The sequence below is a fragment of the Typha angustifolia genome, chromosome 10, assembly GCF_048772165.1.
Source record: "Typha angustifolia cultivar Huaian chromosome 10, ASM4877216v1, whole genome shotgun sequence".
Lineage (NCBI taxonomy): Eukaryota > Viridiplantae > Streptophyta > Magnoliopsida > Poales > Typhaceae > Typha > Typha angustifolia.
This window is the reverse complement of record NC_133248.1, coordinates 7807090-7830805: the sequence shown is the minus strand read 5'-3', so window position 1 is coordinate 7830805 and position 23716 is coordinate 7807090. Positions and strand designations below refer to the sequence as shown.

The 23716-nt window shown below is 35.2% G+C and overlaps 3 protein-coding genes across 5 annotated transcripts; all 3 read left to right on the top strand.

Moving 5' to 3' along the window:
- The first annotated feature begins 2609 nt into the window (after positions 1-2609).
- Positions 2610-6231, top strand: LOC140768719 (polygalacturonase-like). Its single transcript, XM_073109098.1, has 4 exons — positions 2610-3302; positions 3946-4235; positions 5142-5379; positions 5747-6231. The coding sequence occupies exons 1-4, from the start codon at positions 2871-2873 to the stop codon at positions 5963-5965; spliced, it is 1179 nt and encodes a 392-aa protein (XP_072965199.1). The 5' UTR covers positions 2610-2870; the 3' UTR covers positions 5966-6231.
- A 3391-nt stretch (positions 6232-9622) lies between these two features.
- LOC140768500 (probably inactive leucine-rich repeat receptor-like protein kinase At5g48380) lies at positions 9623-13377 on the top strand. 3 transcript variants are annotated; one of them, XM_073108790.1, is made up of 3 exons: positions 9623-9976; positions 10774-11692; positions 11783-13377. In XM_073108790.1, exons 2-3 carry the CDS (start codon positions 10853-10855, stop codon positions 12779-12781), a joined length of 1839 nt encoding a protein of 612 aa, XP_072964891.1. In that variant the 5' UTR covers positions 9623-9976; positions 10774-10852; the 3' UTR covers positions 12782-13377. The 3 variants fall into 3 exon arrangements, with proteins under 3 accessions (XP_072964891.1, XP_072964890.1, XP_072964892.1); XM_073108789.1 differs by having other exon boundaries at positions 9624-9976; positions 10047-11692; XM_073108791.1 differs by lacking the exon at positions 9623-9976 and adding an exon at positions 9984-10190.
- Positions 13378-14723: 1346 nt separating this feature from the next.
- On the top strand, positions 14724-17030 carry LOC140768540 (2-alkenal reductase (NADP(+)-dependent)). Its single transcript, XM_073108852.1, has 5 exons — positions 14724-15178; positions 15457-15634; positions 15739-15905; positions 15993-16075; positions 16403-17030. The coding sequence occupies exons 1-5, from the start codon at positions 14957-14959 to the stop codon at positions 16770-16772; spliced, it is 1020 nt and encodes a 339-aa protein (XP_072964953.1). The 5' UTR covers positions 14724-14956; the 3' UTR covers positions 16773-17030.
- The last annotated feature ends 6686 nt before the right edge of the window (positions 17031-23716 follow it).

The following is a 23716-nucleotide window of genomic DNA, read 5'->3' as shown; positions in this document are numbered from 1 at the left end:
TTGACTAAGTGAATATTTGATAATAAAATACACTTTGAGCTAAACTAATTCCACCATTAAACCATCATTAATAATATGTGGGCTCCACTTAAAACTTAGCTCAAAGTTAATAAAAAAATTCATATCAAATACATGAAATTACCAACAATTTCAAGCTCTTTTGTTTCTTTGGTTGACGATGGATTGGACCTCTCTTATCCTCCTCGACCTTGACTTCTCTTCTCTTTGTGATTGATCCTTTCTTAGAAGACAAAATTAAATCTGTTGTCATGGGACTTGTTACAGATATAAGGCTCTTCAAAACTTTTGGGGTGTTATCAGTGTGGTACTATTAAGATCTTCTCGAGTTTGTTTGAGGGTTCTGCACATTTAAAGAGTATTAATAAATCTCAAAAAAGAGGTGCTGCAACAGGTAAAGATACTAGATCTATTAGTCTAATGATAAGTGAATTTCCTAGACTCTTTCTTATTTAAATTTAGCTAGCTCCTCTACCTTGATCAATGTTTACCCTAGCCATTACTTTCGACTAAAGAGAGGCCTTGATCCCTTATCTCCTCTTTTGTTTATCTTAGTGGCTGACTTGCTCTCTCTAATGATCTCTAAAGCTCGTACTAATGGTATCATCAAAAAGTATTGTTCTTGTTTTGCATTGAAATTCTTATTCTTCAATATGTTTATCTTAGTGGCTGACTCCCATTGTCTGGTTAAAGTAAAGATTCAAGTAGCCACTCAAAATTGGATTATTCACCTCGGCTGACTGATATTCTATCATATCCAAGTTTGAAGGCCAAATCTCTCTTAAATGTCAACTGTTTAACTATGCTCAATGCAGTTCTATCAGCATTGTACTCTTCCTTTTTATATTCTAGTTAGCAATATAACATTATATATAAGATTGAAAATATTATTGTGGCAAGGCAAGCAAAAGACAAATGTCTATAGAAAATATCAAAGCAGACTAGGTGTACTAAATCTTTGGGCCTGGAGCATCACACCCCTAGCAAAGTGGTGGTGGAAGCTCTTTGAGAATAATTGATCATATTCTTGGAAAGGCTTTATTCTTGCAACTTATTACCACAAGAGAATTCTCTCAAGGAACAAAGTCACTTTGCCCATTGTGATATTTGGAAGGGTTAGCCTTTGGTCTGATAGATGGGCTACAAACACTCATTTACTACCTTTTTTCTTGTGGCTCACCAAACTTTCTTCAATCTTCAGAACATTACACCGAAGAAATCCTTAGTCCAGCAAGAGATCCAAGACATCCATCTCATTCTCAAAGGCAAGCATCTTGCAAAGGACATAGATAAAATTACTAAGTGTTTTAATCCTAGAGGTAACTAGATAGTCAAATTCCATTATAAATTATTAAATTACTGAGGGATTGGGTCAGATTGTTTAAGCAGCATATGGAAACTCACAATTCCAGTCAAAATTAAGGTGTTTCTATGGCTGGCACACTTCAATAGACTTTATACTAATGATGTTCCACAATTAATGAATCTTAGGAATCAACCCAACACATAAGCACCTAGCAAAAATCATGGGACAACATAAGAGAATGGAAGATTATAGCTCCCAAATCTTTTCTCAGAAGCCAAGATATACTATTGGCAATAATATGGTGAAAAAACTGATGGGAAAGAAACAATTGAATCTTTCAGCTCTCATCCTTTACTGCTTTAGCTTTCATGATTGAACTATCACACCTTTGGAGGAAATGAGAACTCTGACTATCCATCAAGTATCTTCTTTTACATTGTTACAATCTTGATATAATTAGGTTTAATCCATTCTTACTATAAAAAAAGTAAATAAATAAATAAGAGGGATTGAATACTAATTATTAGTTAAAGAAAAATGATCTTATTATGTTGAGAGGTACATATGCAAGAGAAAAAATTTAGCTATAATTTTCACATTTGAGAGAGAATTTTTATCTCCGAGTCATTCTCAAGACAAGAGCTTAGTCTGTTCGATACTTGAGTGAGCCGAGATCTAAGCCCATATTAATAGGCCTGTTTGTTGAAGCTTATTTTGAGCCAACTTAAGCTCGAGCTCGACACGGTTATACCCCCGATGTCATGGTTGCATTTGACCTAATTTTCTCTTATTTTTTATTTCGAATGCAATCATCAGATGCCCAATTAATATGGTTATACATATCCAACCTGTCGTTGTAGATGGTTCATACCCAAGAGATGAAATTAAGGGTTTGAATTGTTAAAAGTGAGAGCTAGGAAGGCAAGTCTTTTCAAACCCATAACTCAGTTCAATGTCATCCAAAGTCCAAGTGCTAATCCTCACTGTGGATTAATTACTTTTGTTAGGTCAACTCCACAACTTGTCCTCCGGAACTCACGCCAAACATTAATTAGATCAAAAGGAAGGTAATAAACCACAGCAGCCTCCTTTCCTTGAATGCAAGCTATTCCTTCCTATACGATGGCATGTTAGCTAAATTTTCAAACCACCCAACAGCAAGTCACAAGTGTTCGTTATATCACATAAATGGCGATACGTATGATTTCTTTTCATTAAAAGTAATCGTGCTACCTCTGAAACCTTCCTCTCTCTCCTACACATTTTCCAAAGAAGATCTCTGGTTGAGACCCACCAAACCCCATTTAAGAGTTTAGAGGACTTTCTCAAGTCTTAACTACCCAAATTTGGTCCACTGTTAGGTCTCTTCGGTGCTTCTTTACCAATAGTCTACCAATTCCAAACTGCCCAAAAGAAGTCAAAACAAAGTTAATTTCTTCCACGGCTGAGTTACATAGTTGTTAATTCTCCACCAAAACTATCCATTATATATAACTGTATAACCTCCCTCTCTCATTGATCAATTCCTCAGCGTTTACGCATTCCAATGGCAGAGCTCATGCACTTGTTTCTCCTCTCATTGCTCTTCTTCTACTCCTTACCTGGAGCAAATGCAGTCTATAACATTCAAGATTATGGGGCCAAACCCGACGGCACGACGGACTCGGCCCGGTCGATAATTAGGGCTTGGGCTGCAGCCTGTGGCTCAGCCCAGCCTGCTACCATTCATGTACCCACTGGGAATTTCCTGGTGAGCCAGGCTAGTTTTTCTGGACCATGCAAGAGTGCTGCAATTAAGTTCTGGATTGAGGGGACCATCGTCGCCCCGGCCGGCTACGGCGCAATCGGGTCTTCGGGGAAGTGGATCTCGTTTAGTAAAGTCGACGGTGTGTCGATATCCGGAGGGAGCCTCGACGGACGGGGAGCGGCTCTCTGGAGTTGCAAATTGGCCGGCCGGAGTTGTCCGACTGGTGCATCGGTACGTTAACAAGCTCAAGTTGTAGCACTAGTAGTCACCAATCAACTTTTTAGCATAGAATACTATATATGTAGTGCAATATTCTCAATATCAAATGTTTCCTTGCTTAGAACTTGTTCACATTAATTTCCCAGAAGAAAACTTAGTTTATTCGCTGTGTACTACCACCCACTTTTATTTGTTTTCTTAAAAATGCCTCCTTTCCGTTAATAAGGAATTCTTTCAGGACACTCTAATTTTTGGGTCAAATGAAAATTTATTCAAAAGAAAACACCTTATTATTTTCTCTTATTATTGTTAGCACTTTGTAATTTACTTTTATTATCTCAAAATGCTTGTTATAGGTTACTATACATATAAATATATATTATAACTAGAGTATCATTACCTCATCCCCTCTGGGAGATGGGTAGATAACCTTGACTAAATTTAAAGAAGATATTCTAAAGAGATAAAATATATAAGTATTAAGTATAATAGTGATTTTATTTACATTTGCTAATTACCTATATACTAAGGTGTCCATAATATGTTAAGTAATGATAAATAAAAACAAATATTTCTTAGCCATGCAGAAAGGCTAATAATAATATAAGATTATAAACTCTAATTTCCTTTTGTAAAACCTGATCCTCGCATGCAGTCACTGACGTTCACTAACTCGAAGAACGTGACGATCGACGGCCTGACGTCGATCAACGCCGAGCTCTTCCACATCGTCATCCTCCGCTGCCACGGCGTGACGGTGAACGGCGTCAACATTCGCGCCCCGGGGAACAGCCCTAACACCGACGGCATCCACGTCCAGATGTCCACCGGAGTGACGATCGCCCAGGCGAACATAAAGACCGGCGACGACTGCATCTCCGTCGGGCCGGGCACCGCCCACCTCTGGATCGAGCGCGTCTTCTGCGGCCCCGGCCATGGGATCAGGTGAGCATTCTATGAACTTTGCATGGCTCTCTTCTTAGAAATTTAGCTCACTCATATTATATTTATGATATGAATCGACTCATCTTCTAGTTTGGGTCCACCGGTCAAGCTATACCTTAGTGGATTTGTAGGTAGACCTAACTAACTATAATAAAAAGTCTGGGATAATTACACTTAGAACCTTGAACTATTAAAAATATCTCTCTCAATTTAATAACATAAATTAAAAAAAAAGCCTTTTCTTTTCGTTATTTACAAATAGACCCCTTTATTTGTTAAAAGATATACTTAAACTAATTATAGAACTCAATTAGATCAAAGCTTATAAACAACTAAAATTATATCCAAATATTAAATTTCATAAGATCAACGGAAACCAGAAAAAAAAAAGAATTTGTTGTTTAATCTCAAAGATCTTATTAGAGGAGTGAAAGAAATATTCTAATTTTAATTCCATTAATATGTCAGGTGCTTGTTTAATTAAGTAAATCGGAGTTTGTATTTATAAATAATAAAAGGAGAGGAAATTATTTATAGTATAGGGTGTGGTTGTATGGGTGTTAATAGTGCTATTTTTCAGCCAAGACCTTGTCTTGTTTAAAATTATATATTAAGAATGTTATGTTCATGGCTCTAAATTATAGCCCATTATCATATAAACCCTCCCAACTCGCTTTAAACAAAAATATGAAATAAGCATCTTATTTTCCTCTAAAATAAGAGAAAAATGATCCGAAGACGGGGATAACTTTCAAGGTTTTATATGATTAATGTGTCACAAAATATAAATGGAATATATATATATATATATATATATATATATAAGAGTGGGTTAAGGGTATCAAATATTATGCTCTAGGATTAATTTGGTGTCAACGTTGTTGGGTTCTTTATTTTTCTTGTTAGCATTGGAAGCTTGGGCAAAGGACAAGGAGGGCTCTCGGAGGAAGGCGTGGAGAATGTAACAGTGAAGACGACAACATTCTTCGGTACTCAGAACGGTGTTCGAATTAAGACATGGGGGACAGGTCGGCCAGGGAATGTAAGTCGAGTCGTCTTCGAGAACGCAGTAATGAAGAATGTCCAAAACCCTATCATCATTGATCAAAACTATTGCCCCACCAAAAAAGGTTGCCCTAACAAGGTATATATTTGTGCACTTTTATCATATGGATATTTATCATTCAATTCCTACTATTCTTTTTACTAAAACAGCCCATCGTTAATTTTAAACTAACGATAACTAATTGAATAGAAATTTTTTTCTAAGAATTTAATTAAAAAAATTATATATTTTTTCTCTCTAAATATTTCACCAAAGAATGATGGTCTTTGTTGAGGAATATAAAAATCCATGAAGAATAACCCTCAAGTCATCAACTGGAAATTTAAAATGCTGAAAAAGTTGGCATGAGCCAAACAAACTCTTGAAAATATAGTATGTGACACATAATTTTCCCTCAAAATTCTTCATAAGATGCTGGTTATTTAATATATGCGTTCAATTCCAGAGTTCTGGCATCAAAGTCAGCGAGGTGAAGTATGTGGGGATCCATGGGACATCAGCAACGCAAGTGGCAGTAAATTTTGACTGCAGCCCAAGTAATCCATGCAGCGGAATTAGCTTGCAGGACATCAAGCTCAGCTATCAGAACCAAAGAGCACACTCTTACTGCAAACATGCCTATGGGATTGCCTCTGGCTCAGTAGTTCCTCCAAGCTGCCTATAATTTATATATATATAAATACTAGTAATTGATAGCAATACGACATTGAAATAGACACAGTCCATTGTGTTCTTCATCTTCTTTGATTAGTTATTCTGTGGGTCTTAGGGATCGAGTGATACTGTAGAGTAAACTTTGTGCTCTTGTCTTTACTGTAGATGTATGTTGAACTGAGTGATGTTCACTGCACTTTTGATCATTGCCTCATGTCTGCTTGAAGAATGATACAAGGTTATGGATTATCAAAGATCATGATCTGGATGACAGGTTGAAAAGAAATAATTATTACTCTAAAGGACATGAAGAAGAGGTTGATAGAGATCTAACAAGATGCATCCCTCCTTGAAGAGGAGGACTAATCATAGATCCCCATGACAGAGAAAACACATCAACCTAATGCCAATCTTTGATCTTTTTTCACGTCTCTTTCGATCGCTTTCTTAGTTTCTTCTCTTTGAGTTCACAGTTCAGCAGTCACGCTCACGCAGCCAACAGTCCCCTCCCCTGCTCCTCAAGGGAAGCTACTAAATTTGACCTCCGATTAATCCACACGTCACGATACATCCAAAGGTGGGTCCCCCGGCAAGTGACAAAAGTGGGTTGTCGACTTGACTGCGGAGAAAGAAAGAGAGTTCCGTTCGGAACGCCGGCAACAAGATGCCGTACTTCTCTCTGTTTACACCCGACGACCGAGGAAAAGGAAAAAAATAAATAAATTAAAGAAAAACGTGGGACTTTTTCTTGACCAAGACGCTATTTTTATTTATTTAGTTTTATCAAAAAATGTACTTCCCTCGTATTTATTTACTATTAGATGGGATTTAATTTACTGTGGTCGTAACAAAAATACTAAAATACTAATCAGTTCAGCATTCTTATCATCAGACAATTTCTTTCTTTAACTACTAAAAGATTAAATTAAAGAAATTTATATACATAAAACACCAAGTAGTTTGACATTTTAGGATCAGAGAAAAATACTGAACTGATCATCGTTTTTTATTAAGAGGACTCTAAATTAGACCATATTTGATAATAAATTTAAAGAATAGTTTATTTACTATAAACTAGACTCATTTTTTTATTATTTTACCAAAATAGATTATACCTCAAACTTATTATCAAATGGGGTTTAATTTACTATAGCTCTAGCAAAAACACTAAATTAATCAGTATTTCTAAAAATGCTAATTAGTTCAGCATTTTTATCGCCAAGTAATTTTTTTTCTTTAACTGTTAAAAGATTAAGTTAAAGAAATTTATATACATAAAATGCTAATCAGTTCAGTATTTTAGGAGCAGACAAAAACGTTGAACTAATTAGCATTATTACTTATGTATAAAATAATAATTAATTTAGTATTTTTATTATAACTAGGGTAAATTAGATCCCAAAGTACAACGGTTGAAATTTCCATTGAAACCAAGGAACTTTCAATGGGAGTAAGGACTATATTTTTATGGGCGTACTTAAAGTTTTCTTCTTCTTTTTTCCTATATGTCAAATTAATAATTGATTAAACCATTGTAACTTGTGCTTAGGTTTGAAGTATATAGGGGTAAGTTGAAATTGAATCATACCATACCGAGATAAATTGTAATTATTCATGACTATAATATGATTTAATGATATAATAATTACTAAAAGTATTTATAATTAAAAGGGTCTTAAAGTGCTATATTTATTTTTACAACTAGCTAAGTATTTCACTCCTTTTTATAAAATCTTTCTCATTTTTATATTTTAGATATTAAAAATTTGTATAAAAAGAGAAAATGTAAAAGAAAAAATGTCAAATATTCAACAATTTTAATCGAAGATTATCTCCACCGTTGGTTTTGGATGAAAAGAAAAGAAAGATTAAGCGAAAATTTAAGGAGGCATTCTGAATTTTGACATGATGAAAGATAAGTTTAAGGAGCTAAACTTTACTTTGCAACAGTGCTTATCTCAACCTGGAATATAGAAGAGTTTTCTAATGAAAATAAAGGAAGGAATAATTTTTGGGGCCCTTCTTCAAAAGTTTGGCTAAAACTACTATCCACTGTCTCCTCCATTATTAAACTATGTTAAACATGCTATGTAGGAAATGCTTAGTTATGATAGACTTCTTTTGACCACTCTTATGGTGGATGATATCCTCTCATTGCTCTATGGATTGGCATTTGGAGCAAATCCCTAATAATAAATAGTCATGTTAAGTCTCCTAGATAGGGTTAGAAGTATAAGACACATATGTTTATGGTATAATTTAAGATGATTAGAACTTTAACTTAAGTGCAACTGCATTAAATAATTCAACATTCTGTTCAAACTTATATCTTTTGGGACAGATGGTTTAGGTGGGCTGAGTGAAAAATAAAATAAAATAGCTTGTGTCACATGGACTTCATGTTTATTCTTTCAAAGTGTTGCTGATATTCACATATACCTTTTTATTTTATTTCTCGTGATATATTAACTATTTTAATTATACAGAAATCTTTAAAATGCTTCTTTTATTAATTGTTTGTTAGATTTTTTATTAAATTAATGGCATATATGTTCTATATTTTTTTAGTTAGTTATTAGTACCGAGATCATCTAATTCGGGGGTGTCAAAATAAACGATCACCTCAAGCTCAACTCAAAACTCAACTAGAATTGAGTTATACTGAGCGTAAACAAGAAAGCAAGGCTTGAAATCAATTTCAAATAAAGCCTAAAATGAAATTGGTTCACTCATGTCAGTTTGATAAGCTTAAAAAGTATTACATATTATATATATATATATATATATATATATATATATATATATTATAATAATTAGTTAAAGTTGGCTCATTTAAGGCTTGAAACTATGCCTGGCTCGTTTACGACTTGAAAATAGACAACTCATTTATAGCTTGAAAATAGGGTTATTTAAGACTTCGTGAGCTTGCCTATTTGAAGACTTAAAAAATAAATTTGTTTATAGCTCAAGCTCGGCTTGAGTTAAGTTCAAATTGAGCCAAGCCAAACCTTGACAAAATTAAAATAAGACTTAAAATAAATTTCTATCCGAGCCTAAGTTGAAGTCGGCTTGTTCAAACTCAGCTCACTTACACTTCATTTGTAAGAACTATTTTATCTTTATTTTTAAAAAAAAATATAAAGCAAAATTAAGAATACAAATTTATTTCATGTTTTCCTTTAAAAAATTTTTCATAGTTTGGGATCAATAGGTAGCAAATTACGATGAGAAAATGTACGTAAAAGTAAGCGATAGTTAAGAAGATCTTAGTGTAATTATCGCTTAAAACTCTATTTAATTTGTGATTAAAGTAAAACTTAGAGAAGCTATTCTAGATTCTTACTCTTAATTTGTTGTAAACAAAGTTTATATAAATTTACAAACAACAAGAAACTTTTGCTGTTGTCTTTTATAAATCTATGATAAATACTACTGTACAACAGATTAATGGGATAGATAAACTAAACCACTGTACAAAACTCTGTGAACTAATATCTTCTTCTTCTTTTTTAACCATATAGATCTCTAAACTAAGGAAATTATGTGGATATAAAAATAATTTAAGGTATGTCGATGGAATCGGTGATAATTATTATAAAAAAAATTAGATCCAATTAAAGGGTTCCTGGAAAAGAATCCCCCTTGTTCAAAGCGCGGCTAGAAAAGAATGTCTTCTCCAAGGAATAGTAGTGAGAATGAGAGAGGAAATAGTAGGCATAAAGACGGAGAAGCTGATGGTAGTAGTGCACACGGAATCCTTTCAACTGACTCCACTCTCCACCACTAAGTTTCATCTATACTTGCAATTATGACTTTAATCTCTGCGACCGTCGAAACTACGCCAAGGTCAGGAAAGTCCTCCCGGTCTCTCCCCTCTCTCTGGTCCCTCGTTGATTTCCGCGTTCTCACGTCGCCTACGACCCCACCTTCCCTTCCTGGGGAAGTCTTTTAGGCATAAGTTTCCTTGGTCGGGCTCCATGCTTCTCCATCTCTTCTCTCTCTCTCTACATGGGACTCGCTGGTGAGCGATTCTTCTTTATTTATTTATTTTGTTATGTCTTTTTTTATTAATTTCAAGCTAACACATCTAGGCTCTGGTTTTTACGCTTTGGTGAGCTTACTGCCATCTGGGTCTTTGATGGGTTGGATCAAGATGATATTTTTATGAAATTTCTCCATGGAGATGTGCTTAAATCTTGGTGGGTGTTGGACGGTGATTGTGAATTGGGCTCAAGGTTTGATTTAGGTGGAAATAGAAGTTGGAAGAATATGTCGATGCTTATGATGTTATGAGTAATTGAATTGATTTTCTGTCACTATATGGATCTTTTGCCTAGTTCATTTTCTTTTCCAGTGCTGTTTTATGCTTCTATGTTCTGACCTTACTTGTTTTTAGTAGCTGAGAAATGAGAATTAAGGAGGAGCTTTACAAGTTTCTGTCTTTAATAATTCTGCTAAACATCCATATGGATTAGTGTGGACATTTTGGCTTCAGATAGATTGTTGGAGTGTAAATTTGATTTAAGTACCTTCTGACTTTAAAGAGAGCATCTGCCTTGATGAGCTAGTTCTTGTGTTATCTCCTTAAATGAGTTTGTACTCTTGCTAAAATGATTTCATGCTTAGTCTTGCTCCTGTTACTTTGTTTACTTGTTTATTTCAATAATCATGGAAAATATGCTTTTAAGTTGTTTAGGGTAGTAATAATAAATTTAAACATCAAGCCTGTCTTGGCTGTTTTGTGGTAAGTATCCATTGGTAAATGTTTCCTTTTGGTGGTCTTCAACATATTAGTAACTTAAACTATTTTTTGTGTAGGTGAAGTCACAAACTGAGAAGCTGTAGAGAACTGTCTTGGCTATTTAAATTCGCTAGAGGTGCAGCAATTGATATACTCATGTTTGTTGCCATGAAAAGGAGGGCTCTTTCCACTCCTCTTGAAGCCCTTTTCTTACTGTTATTGAGCAACATATGTTATGGCACGGAGAGTGATATCCAATGCTTGAGAACTTTAAAGCAATCTTTGAAAGACCCAAATAGCTTTCTTGCGGATTCATGGAACTTCAATAACAACACTGAGGGTTACATATGCAAATTTAATGGTGTCGAATGCTGGCATCCAGATGAAAATAAGGTTCTTAATTTGCATCTCTCCAATATGGGCCTTGAAGGCCAATTTCCTTTGGGTCTTGAAAATTGTTCTAGTTTGACTGGACTAGACCTTTCCTATAACAACCTTTCTGGACCCATTCCTGCCAACATCTCGAAAATGTTGCAGTATGTGACAAGTCTTGATCTCTCCTATAATAATTTTTCGGCTGAAATTCCTGCAAACCTATCAAACTGTACATATCTTAATATCCTTGATCTTAAACACAACCAGCTAACTGGAGAAATTCCATGGCAAATGAGCCGGCTTACTCGATTGACATCAATTAATGTCGCTGATAATCTCTTATCTGGTTCCATTCCACAATTTTTGAGTTCCTTTTCATCTGAAGGCTTTGCAAACAATCCAGGGCTTTGTGGGACTCCTTTGGATGCTTGCCAGGGGCTTACCAGGAAGCAACACCCTGCAGTCATTATTGGGGCAGCTATTGGTGGAGCTTTATTTGTTGTTACACTAGCAGGGATTGTTCTATTTTACTATTCACGTAAAGTGCCTATCAAGAAGAAGGAAAGGGACACTCATGAAAATAAATGGGCAAAGAGTCTAAAGGGAACCAAAGCTATTAAGGTAAGCTCAATAACACAGTTTCCAAATTTGTGATATTTTATTTACCTTGCTTATTGTGTATACAGACTCATGATTTTCTTTATTATCCAGGTTTCCCTGTTTGAAAAATCTGTCTCAAAAATGAACCTGAGTGATCTTATGAAGGCCACCAATGACTTCAGCAAAGAAAATATCATTGGCACAGGGAGAACAGGCACTATGTACAGGGCAGTACAGCCTGATGGTTCTTTTCTTGCTGTTAAAAGGCTACAGGATTCACAATATTCTGAATCACAATTTGCCTCGGAGATGGCAACACTAGGTAGTGTAAGGCACCGCAACTTGGTTCCCCTTTTGGGCTTTTGTGATGCCAAGAAGGAGAGGTTGTTGGTATATAAGCACATGTCCAACGGAAGCCTGTACGATCAGCTACATCAGGCAGATGGCAAAGAGAATGCTGTAGAGTGGCCACTAAGGCTAAGAATCAGTATTGGAGCAGCTAGAGGCCTAGCATGGCTTCATCATAGTTGCAATCCACGTATTCTTCATAGGAACATAAGCTCCAAGTGCATCCTCTTGGATGAAGATTATGAACCTAAGATATCTGACTTTGGACTTGCAAGACTTATGAATCCAATTGATACTCATCTTAGCACTTTTGTTAATGGCGAGTTTGGTGATTTCGGTTATGTGGCACCTGAGTATGCCAGCACGCTATTAGCTACTCCTAAGGGTGATGTTTACAGCTTTGGAATAGTTCTGCTTGAGCTTGTAACTGGCCAGAGACCCACTCAAGTGTCCAATGCTCCAGAGAGCCTTAAGCGCAATTTGGTAGAGTGGATCATTTATCTTTCTAACAATTCTCTTCTTCAAGAGGCAATAGATAAGTCTTTAATAGGAAAGAACTATGACGCCGAGCTTCTCCAATTTTTGAAAGTTGCATGTTCTTGTGCTCTGTCTTCTCCTAAAGAAAGGCCAACTATGTTTGAGGTATATCAGCTTCTGAGAGCTATTGGAGAAAGATATCACTTCACAGCTGATGATGAAATAGTGTTGCCGCTTCAAAGTACAGATGCTGATTTCCTAGATGAACTTATTGTGGCACGGTAAAGGAAAAACTTGAAATGCTGCATAAATAAGCAATTTATTCCTAGTATCATGACATGAAATGTTGTGCTACAGCTATCCCTTCATTTGTTGATATAACTTGATCTCCATCTCTGCATGTTGTGATGCACAGTTTTCTCCAGGCAAATGGTACGCTACTACTCTCATCATGTTCACAGAATAGCTCATTTGTATCAGCGTCACCTTAGCTATTTTGGCCATTAGTTGGGAAATGTTTGCTGAGGTGTTGGTAAAATAATGTGTGCTTAGTTGGAAGGTGTCCTATCTTTTGTTTTCCCCTTTATTATGATCGCTTGTATATCGTCGCAAAAATATATTAAGACAAAGATAAGTTCCAGTACTCAGCGATCATTCACTTACATGATATGAGTGAAAATCTAGCAAGTAAGCAGCCCACTGCTTCTCAACATGCGAAAGATATTTCGAGCACTAGGCGAGAACAGTCAGATTAGCCATTAGTTTTATCTATACTTCGCAATGTATAACAAATAAGGTTGTTGTGGATGTCAAAGCAAATTATTTATGTTCTTATTTCTACAATATTACTTGATAATTTAATGAGCTTTTTTATCATTGCCTATGTGGGGATCTCATTGGTTATAAACTTATATTGTTGTATATATTATCTCAAGTTGCCACTCCCTGGATTAGTAACAACAGTGTTCATGTCGTTTACTTATGGAAAATTGGGCCACCTAAGATATTGATGAAAATATAGTGTGTTATTTCAAAATTTTCCTAATATTTTAAAGTAATATATTAGATCCAAAGAATAATTATATTTTGGAAGTTAGTTGAGAAGAGAACACATAGTGCTGTTCTTTGCCCCCCATGGATGTTGGTGGGTGGGTCAAGAAATTGGGCTCAGACTTATTAATTATCTCAAGTAAACAAACAAACATCTTAGAACTGCTTTTAATATGTGAAAAGAAAAGGAAAAGAAAGACAGAGAAAAAATGGAACCTATCTAACGTTCTATGGAGCTAACAAAGAACAGAGTCTCTCTATTCAACAAAGGATAGAAGACTTTTTAGCAACCAAATGGAGGAATCAAGAATGAAATAGAAGTGTTGACTAATGTGTGGGAGTTCTTTTTTTCTTTTCACCAAACTAACCCTTTTTAAATTCTATTTACCTAACTAAACTATATCTCATTTTTAATATTAAAATGAGTATCGAATAATTTAGCATTCTATTTTAGATGAAAATATTAAGATTTTATTTTTATAAAATACTAAATTATTTAACGCTTTACACTTTAGAAAATACTGAATAGTTCAACATTATATTAGTAAATATAAAAAAAAATTAAAATTAAAATTTGGAGAAGGTATCATTTCTTTTAGTGATTCTGAGCATAGCGGGCACTATTTTAACCTATAAATATTTTCATATCTCCACAATAATATATTGTTATAATATTATAAACTTTTTTATTTATTTCTATCTCTCTCTTTCTCGTTTGAGATTCGATTAAGCTTTGGTTAAAATTATTATATTTATTTTTGTTTCATCTTCATAATGACATATCATAAGTCTAACATAGACACTCAGTTAGAAGTTATATCTTCGTAATAACATATCATAAGTCTAAAATAGACTATTGGTTAGAAGTTATGATCCGCAAAAATAATAGTTTCCACCTAATTTAGTATTTTTAATTATAAAATATTTAACTGTTCAACGTTTTATATGTATCATCTTTCCTTAGTAAAATATTCTAATAAATCAGTGTTTTATTTAGAAAAACACTAAAATGATGGGCATTTTTATTTTTGAACAAGTAAAATGCTTAAATAAATCAGTGTTATTTATTTTGGTAAATAAAGATTAAAAGAGGGTTAGTTTGGTTCAAAACCGAATATTTGGAAGTTAGCTTGCAATTCCAAGAAGAGTCCGATCAAACTCGCATTACTGCGGTCAGCGGACTAAGACGGAGGAGGGAAAGAAAAATTCATGGTTCGTTGGCTCTCTGCTCGCTGTTCCCTGTTCAATGCTCCAGACGTGGCTGTGGCAGCTCACGCCCACCCCGTCCCATTCCACGGGACACCAGCCTCGGTGTCTCACTCCCTGCCTTACCAACCCGCGCCGTTGCGCTTTTAAAACCACACCGAACCCCCAAACCCAAAGGGCAAACGAGGAGGAGGAGGAAGAAGAATGGAGGTGAGTAACAAGATGGTTGTATTCAAGCGCTTCATCGAGGGGAGCCCGAAGGAGACGGACATGGAGGTGAAGGTGGGTAAGGCGAGGACTAGGGTTCCCGAGGGGGCGGCGGGGGCTGTCCTCTTGAAGAACCTCTACCTCTCTTGCGATCCCTTCTTGAGGGGGAGGATGAGGGAGCACTACGGGTCTTACATCCCTCCATTCCAGCCGGGATCGGTAAAAAAGCTCTCACCTTTCTATGAAAATTGCTCGTCTTCTTTGGTGATGGCAGATAAAAAATTCCTTCTCTTTTTCTCTTTTTTTTCCATCAAATTTCTGGTGTATGTTAGTCCTACCTATAAGACCTTGATTTCTTCAATTAATATTCCTAATCAAGATATTCTTTGCGTACAAATCGTTGTAGCTTACTTTCCATTTGGATGGTGCCATATATCATGTCAAAATTTTACTAATTTCACTTGATTGTTCTTACGGTAAGTTTCTTACATTTGTAGGTCATGGAGGGCTTTGGGGTGTCCAAAGTAGTGGACTCCGCTAATCCAAACTTTCAGGTGGGCGACTTGGTTTCCGGAATGATAAGATGGGAAGAATATAGTTTAATTCAGAAGACCGAGCAATTGAGGAAAATTCAAGTAAACGATGTCCCTCTTTCTTATCATATAGGATATCTCGGTACGTAGCTATCTTAGATCATTCTTGTTCCATGCTAATATTCTTTTTAGGCTATTTTTTCATTAAGTATAGCTGAATGCTAAACATTTTGATGCTGGGTGCAGGTATGCCGGGCTTTACAGCTTATGCTGGACTCTATGAGATTTGCTCCCCAAAGAAGGGAGAATTTGTTTTTGTATCTGCAGCATCAGGAGCGGTAGGCCAGCTTGTCGGTCAGCTTGCAAAGCTCAAGGGCTGTTACGTTGTCGGAAGTGCTGGAACAAAACAGAAGGTACCTTTTTTCTTTTCAAATAAGTGATATAGTATATATGACTAGTGAATGTTTACGTGTTTGAGATAATAATTGAGCATATATTAGGTTGAACTTCTGAAGAACCAGCTGGGTTTTGATGAAGCTTTCAATTACAAAGAGGAGTCTGACTTGAATGCAGCTTTACAACGGTCAGTTTTTTCTTTATGCATTGCGTGGAATATAGATAAACCTTATTCTGATAGCTATCCAGTTGTAGTTTTAAGTTCTTGCACTGAATTGTGTTATATATATTTTAACTATTTGTTTCTTTAATCTTGTATATCTATAATATATATACATATATTTACTCTTTTACTGTGTTACCCTGCTTTTCTAATCATCTATTCCTTCTATAGAAAATAGTCTCTTATTGATGGTGTAGAAGCCAAGTCCCTTATTTTTGCTTTTGTTATTCCGTTTCTAATTCTTTATATCCAACTCTGACAGAGCTAGATCGATAAACCTTTGGTTTTCAGGTACTTTCCACAAGGTATAGACATCTACTTTGATAATGTGGGTGGATCTATGCTCGACGCTGCGCTTCTCAACATGAGGGTGCATGGGCGGATTGCCGCTTGCGGGGTGGTTTCTCAGCAAGGAATATTTGATGCTAATGGGATCCATAACCTGGTTTGTCTTATAATGAAACGTGTCAGGATGCAGGGATTCCTGCAAAGTGATTACCTTCACTTGTTTCCTCAATTCTTGGAACAGATGATCAAATACTACAAAGAAGGAAGTATTAAATACATAGAAGACATGACTGAAGGCCTGGAGAATGCTCCAGCTGCTCTTGCCGGGCTTTTTACTGGTAAAAATGTAGGCAAGCAGGTTGTAAGAATCTAAACTTAGTAACCCGTCTTTTCTTAACTAAAAAGAATAAGAGTCAGTGTGTTGATGGCTCAGAAGTATTAATCATTCAATTATAGGAAGCCATTGGAATCAAGAATAGACTCAGGAGGTTTCTTTATATGATTGAAAAAGGAGTCAATTTGCTATTATGTTTTTCCTTTTTTTTGTTGTTATTATGTTGAAAGAGGTTTTTTCCACAGGATGGCTAAACTGTCGATAGTTATATGCGAGAAGTCTATTATTATGTCGTTCTTTTCTTTCTTCTCATGTGATTTTGTTCAACAAGGAATTGAATCCTTTTGTTTATATGTTTTATAGGGGGGGGTAGGTTGAAATTAAGTCATACCACATTGTGATAAATTGAAATTTCCTCTGGTTATAATAGCCCAGATAATGGGAGTTAATGATATAATAATCACTAAAAAAGTTTTTGTAATTAAAAGGGAGAGAACAAGAGAGAGCCACTATATAATCACAATATCAGGTAAAGATTCCATGGAACCAAAGGATTTATTTAACTGTTTTCAGAACTAGTACTCTAATTTATTGGAAGAGGCTTTTTATTAGTAAGTTAGTATCATGATTTCCAGGATACATAGAAAATTTCAGTCATTAATAAATATTTTAAGAGATATTAATCACATAGGAGAAAAATTGAAATAATATAGGGAAAAAGATATTTTACCTCCTTGTGGTGAGGCCAAAAATTAGTGTCCCATTTGTAGTTCTACTTAATAAACATTAATTTTATATAAAAAGACTAGAGTGTTATTTTTATTCTACAACCAGCTAGTATAATTCTCTTTTATCTTTCTTATTTTGTGTTTTAGACATTGCAAATCTTTTAAAAAGGATATAACATACAAATCAAACATGTCAAAAGTTCAAACAGTGTTAATGAAGGTATCTCTACTGTTTGGCTTTAGGCCAAAAAATTAACAATCTTATGTTAGAAAAATCTAAGGAAGCATTCTGAATTTTGAGCTGAGGTAAGATAAGTTTAAGGAGCTAAACTTTGCAATAGAGCTTATATCAAGCTCCCTTGAGGTAAAATACAGAAGAGAGAGTTTCCTGCCAACATCTCTAAAAAGTTGCAGTATGTGACAACTCTTGATCTCTCCTACAATAGGCTTTCAGCTGAAATTCCTACAAATCTATCAAACTGTACATATATTAATATCTTTGATTTACAACACAACCTGCTAACTTGAGAAATTCCATGCCAAATAAGCCGGCTTACTCGACTGACATGAATTAATGTTGCTGATAATCTCTTATCTGGTCCCATGCTACCGTTTTGGCTCTGCAAACAATCCAGGGCTTTGTGGGACTCCTTTTGATGCTTGCCAGGGAGCAACACATTGCAGTCATGCTAACTAACTTTAATAGAGTTGGTAGATATCTCCCTTCCTTATGACCAAGAGGGTTATGAGTTCAACTCCAACCCTAAATAATATTGTGAAGAAATTATTTGGTGGTTGGTAGCTTGGCTTAATGGCCTGACTCCGTAATGTATTTGACTTGGAGGAGCAACTCAGCAGCGCGACGGCTTGGAGCAGGTTTCAACAGCATTTGGTTCTGAGCAATTGTACGCACATAAGTTGAAGCCTAAACTAGGCAACTTACTATATTGGCTAAAAGTTTTGTGGAGCCTAAGTGTCTCTGTATTTAGGGAGTATTGGCTCTTTATCCGGTCCATATCTAGCCTTTGAACTCATAAATAATTTAAATACAAAAGACACCTTGCAATCATTATTGCAGCAGCTACCGATGCAGCTTTATTCATTGTTACACTAGCTGGGATTACTCTATTTTACTATTAGTGTAAAGTAGACATGATCATCGGGCAGGGCGGGCCGGGCTAGAATAATCTAGCCCGTTACCGTTCGTCGGCTCGTGAGAGATTGGGCTAGCCGGTCGGGCTGAACCTCGGCCCACCAATCATTCGGCCCAAACCACATTTTAGCTATTTTAAATTTTTTTTTTTACTATTAGCTTATTAAAAAAAATATTTATGTTCCTCTATTTAAAAATAATAATAATAAATTAAAAAAATTTAAATGTGTGCTTAAAAATAATGTAAAACGGTACAATACTAAAATTTTAGTTAATTTTTACTGTAGCAGAACGAATAAATACTGTAGCAAAACGGGCGGGCCTAGTTGCAAGCCAAACGGGCGGGCTTTTGGGCTGGGTCGGACGGGCAAAGGGTTGGCTCATGCCGCCCATGGGTAGTTCGGGCTCGGGCCGAGCCCGATCCAAATTGGGCCGCTGGGCTGTTTGATCACATCTAGTGTAAAGTGGCTATCAAGAAGAAGGAAAGAGACACCGATGAAAATAAATGGGCAAAGAATCTAAAGGGAACCAAAGCTATTAAGGTAAGCTAATGTGTTTTTTCATCTTTCTTCTCTGTTAGTTAACTTTGTCAATAACACAGTTTCCAAATTTGTGATATTTTATTAACCTAAGATATCTGACTTGGGACCTGCAAAGCTTTTGAAACCAATTGACACTCATCTTAGTACTTAATTAATCTCCTCCTCCATCTCATGTATAATACTACTCTCATGCTTGCAGAATTGCTCATATGTATCAGTATCACCTTTAAATATTTTGGTCACCTTTGTTTCCCCCCATTTCTATGAACACTTGTATAACATTAAGACATAAATAGGTACCAGTACTCAGTGGTCATTCACTAAGAGTGGGTATCTAGCAAAAGATATTTGAACAATCCATTACTTTTATCTATACTTCTCAATGTGGATGTCAAAACAAATGCTTTAGGTTTTTATGTATAGAATGATATTTAATGATTTAAGGAACTTCTTTATCATTGCTTTTGTAGGGATCTCATTGTTTTTTTTCCTTCTTTTGAGAAATACCCGGAGACTTTTAGTTTGCATTCCAAATACTTGTTACATCCGGACATGTCGATTGATCAATCCAAGCTATAGAGTTACAATCTTGAGTAGCTAGACTGGCTAACTTATGAGCCACCTTATTATTAATTCGGCTCGTGAAACATACCCTAACATTAGGGCAAACAAAACTCCACCTTTTTCTTTAGTTATGAACTTATAATGTTGTATATATTCTCTTCAAGTTGCCCCTCGCTGGATCAGTTCCTTGTCTGTCATTAAAGAATAATGATTGTTGGATATCCTAGTCAATATCTATGTATCTTATAGTTTCCTCGATTCAGTTTATTGTTGTTGGGAAATATAACGGTATGAATCATGAATCCCTTTGTTACCCTATTGTAATTTTTAACTCTAATTTTTGGCCCATTTTCAAAGTATTATTTGTATCTGTCTCAAATTTTATGTAGCAAAGTCTACACATGCTTTTCACAAGATAATAGTAATTTTTTTAATCTTCACAGGATTAACTTCAAGTATCTAAAATAAGTTTATTTTTCTTGATACTTAGGAAAATTATAATCGATAGAGTATTATTCTTGTTTAATTTTTTTTACTATGAAATTATTAAGGGGGGAGATTATTAGTGCAAATTTGTAATGACAAATTTATGTATACAAAACACTAAATATTTAATTTAAAATTTTTGTATTATCAAGTTATTTTACTTATAGAAGATTGAGAGAAACTAGGTTAGGATAGAGGCGTCCCTCCTCCTAGCCAAGAGGGGAGGAGAGTAAGCGGAGTAAATGCGGCTTGGAAAAGATCTCTCTATTAGGGTTTTCTTACGAAAGCTCTTGTGTGGACAGAGTAGAAAAAAAGAATAGTTTAGATATCTATACTTATATAGTATCAAGAGTCGAGCTTAAATGAACCTAAATCTCTACTTAAAATTAGTTTTGAGCCTAGTATTTTGTTCAGACTCGTCTCACATAATTCTAAGTGAGACTAGGGTTGCTCATGGGCTGGGTTGGGCTTGGCCCGGTCGAAAAAAAAACTTTTTACAAAAAAATTATGAATTATCTCATAATATCATGATACTTTTTTTTTTCATATGTTCACATCTTACATCCACATTAACTTATAGAAATTTATTATTTTGAATTTCTACTACTAGTGAATGGGCTAATACATATGGGCTCTAGTCAGGTCGAGAATTATGGGCTTGGAACGGGTCAAGCTTTAGACCCTCTTGACCGGAGCCAATCCAATAGTATTTCGAATCAAGTCGGGTTAGGTTTTCACCATATTTTATTAGGTTGGACATGAATCGTTTTCAAGCCTGTGAGCTTTTTGAATGGATCTAGTGCTCGAGCCAAGCTTAATTCAAGCCTAAATCGAGCTCAAGTTTTAAACAAACCAATTCATGTAAGAGTTGATTAAAGCTTGAAATTCAAGAACCGGTAAATTTAACAAAAGAATGGAACTCTAATACATGCAACTAATTATCAAATTATCAAAATAAAAATAGACTATTATGTTTAGTTAGTAGGGTTAGATCAAACTAGAGGCAGATATAAACCATTATGTCTTAATCTAATAGTCACAAATTATACATTGCATAAATTAAAATTATATATATATATAAGTTTGGCTCGAAATTAATTTCCATCAAATTTAGTAGACCAAGCATGGCTCATTCATACTCACCCAACCGAATACCAACCACTGCTCTGTTTCACTGTTTGTCATTGTCAAGCAATTAAAATAGGCTTTAATAAGCAACAAAAACATTTCAAATATAAAATTAAAAATAAAAATCTTTACCTACTACTTGCCAATGTCGGCAAACACTTCTTAAATGCCTCTTGATTAATACTTGTGATAGAGATCCCATACAATTACAACTTTAGAAGTAAAGCACTTGAAATATGACTTAGATTTATATTCTAAACTCACAAATATCATGCAAGAAAGTTCAATTATAGAATTGGGATTCAGGAATTTAATAGAGAAATAGGATCTACTGTATATCTCTTGGCTTTAGCAACACCCACCCACAAAACGTGCAAGTATATCTTGGATATATACGAAAACACAAGAGGAATGCTGTAAGTGCACAAGCATACCTAAAAAAATGGAACACAAGATTTACGTGATTCACTCAATGCCGGGCTACATCTACTAGTATGAGAAAAAGTAATTTTGCTATTAAGAATATGAGAAATAAGTAGCGAGATCTCATATGTTTACTATCTATAAGTAATCGATGGCTCCTTTCAGAGCAGTGAGGAAATTGTTGGAGCTGGCTTCGTTGTTCGACATTCTAACTGTGCCTTTCTTTTTGCAGGTGCTCATTGTGGATCGTATTTGTCTGTCTTGATAGCTGAGGCAGCCGTGATTAGGGAGGCGCTACCATTTCTAGGAGATAAATTGAATCTGATTCTCTCTTTCTGGTCAACATTTTGAATAGTGCGATTGAGCCTGCTTGGTCAGTAAAGGTCATAGTGGAAGACATAAATTTTTTTACTCGCAATTATTAAAATTGTAAAGTTAACTATATTTTTAGAGAGGCTAATCGTTTTGTCAATTGGCTGGCTAATTATGGTAGAATAATTGGCTATGGTTATACTTGAGATGAGGTTTTCCTTCTGATCTTCTATAGTTGTTGGCCTTCGATTCTAACAGAGCTTTTTGTAATCGTAGAAGTTAGTTTATAAAATCCTTTTTCATTTAGAAAAAAAAAACTATCTATGAGTATATAACCTTATGAGAGGTAAACCTTTTTGTTAGAACCACCCTTAGACAAATCAGATTTCAAGAGTCTCCTGGCCATCATTTCTGACCAAACTTGAAACTTTGAATTGACAAAAAAACTTAGGAAAGCTAAACCCCCAATTCCTTTCTTCTCTACACCAACAAGAGAGAATCTCGCAACCTACTTAATATTTAGGTAAACTCAAGCTCTCTTCGTTCGGTCGAAAATTATGAGTCAAGAAAAACTCGAACCTATTTGACTTGATTAGGTGAGTTTGATATCAGAAAGCCAACATAATATACACGAAAGTATACACGGTCTTCTCTTTCTTCTCTTCCGCCCTAATCTTGCACTACCCATATGCCCCACACATTTTGCAACTCTAGCACTCTATTTACTATTGCATCTCCTTTGTGTTCCTTGCACATTTATTACGGGCTCTCATAGTATTTATCATGTGCCTTTATTTCTCGCCTAAAAGGCTAACCCTCTATATCTTTGTATAGGTACCCTATTTCTGTCCTTCTCCTAGTCAAACTAGGGTATACTTCTTATTCCATTATGAGAACTTTCATAATCTTATAATTTAACTAGAAGAGTTCTCGCTATCTCCTACTTTATAAAGGAGACCAAAGATATAGATCAACAAGCTAGTTTCCTAGTCAGATTAGGACTAATCATGAGACCTAATCTAACAAATTTACACCATAATTAAACTAGTCAACCCAAGCTTGATTAAGCTTGACTTGAATAAGGATCGATTATGATCGAATGAACCAATTAGATCAACCCCAAGACAATAAGATATTTTATGAACCATTAGATCAAGATTCACGAGACTCAAACTATACATAATATAATTTGATCGAGAGCAAGCCACTGTGTGCTCAAACTCGATTATTCAGAGTGGGCTCGAGCCTACATTGAGTTTGAACCGAGCTTGAGTCGAACTCGAGCTACATAAATCAAATAACAAAATAGTTCATAGAGAGTCTACATTTAATCACACGACAACCGCGTGTTATTTTTTTCCTAACGAAATTAAGTATTTCAAAAGTTTTACGTAATTAAGGGGATCAATTTCTCAGTCAGTTAATACAATAATCCCTTTAAATTATACGAAAATACAATGTGGTTTTAAAGTCATGGAGACTTGGAGGGGAGGAATAATGGCATGCCATATACGCCATTGCCATCTTAATCAACAGTCTTATTCATTACCGAAACTAAGAAGATAGGTGCCACAAACAACCAAAACGGGGGTATAATTTTAATTAATTAATTAATTAATTAATTAATTAAGTGGACGCGTGATTAGT

Coding starts and splice junctions, on each gene's coding strand:
- LOC140768719 (XM_073109098.1), top strand. CDS start 2,871: ATGGCAGAGCTCATGCACTTGTTTCTCCTCTCATTGCTCTTCTTCTAC. Junction 3,303..3,945: donor GTTGTCCGACTGGTGCATCG/GTACGTTAACAA, acceptor CCTCGCATGCAG/TCACTGACGTTCACTAACTC. Junction 5,380..5,746: donor AAAAAGGTTGCCCTAACAAG/GTATATATTTGT, acceptor GTTCAATTCCAG/AGTTCTGGCATCAAAGTCAG.
- LOC140768500 (XM_073108790.1), top strand. CDS start 10,853: ATGTTTGTTGCCATGAAAAGGAGGGCTCTTTCCACTCCTCTTGAAGCC. Junction 11,693..11,782: donor AGGGAACCAAAGCTATTAAG/GTAAGCTCAATA, acceptor TTTATTATCCAG/GTTTCCCTGTTTGAAAAATC.
- LOC140768540 (XM_073108852.1), top strand. CDS start 14,957: ATGGAGGTGAGTAACAAGATGGTTGTATTCAAGCGCTTCATCGAGGGG. Junction 15,179..15,456: donor CTCCATTCCAGCCGGGATCG/GTAAAAAAGCTC, acceptor TTACATTTGTAG/GTCATGGAGGGCTTTGGGGT. Junction 16,076..16,402: donor TTGAATGCAGCTTTACAACG/GTCAGTTTTTTC, acceptor TTTGGTTTTCAG/GTACTTTCCACAAGGTATAG.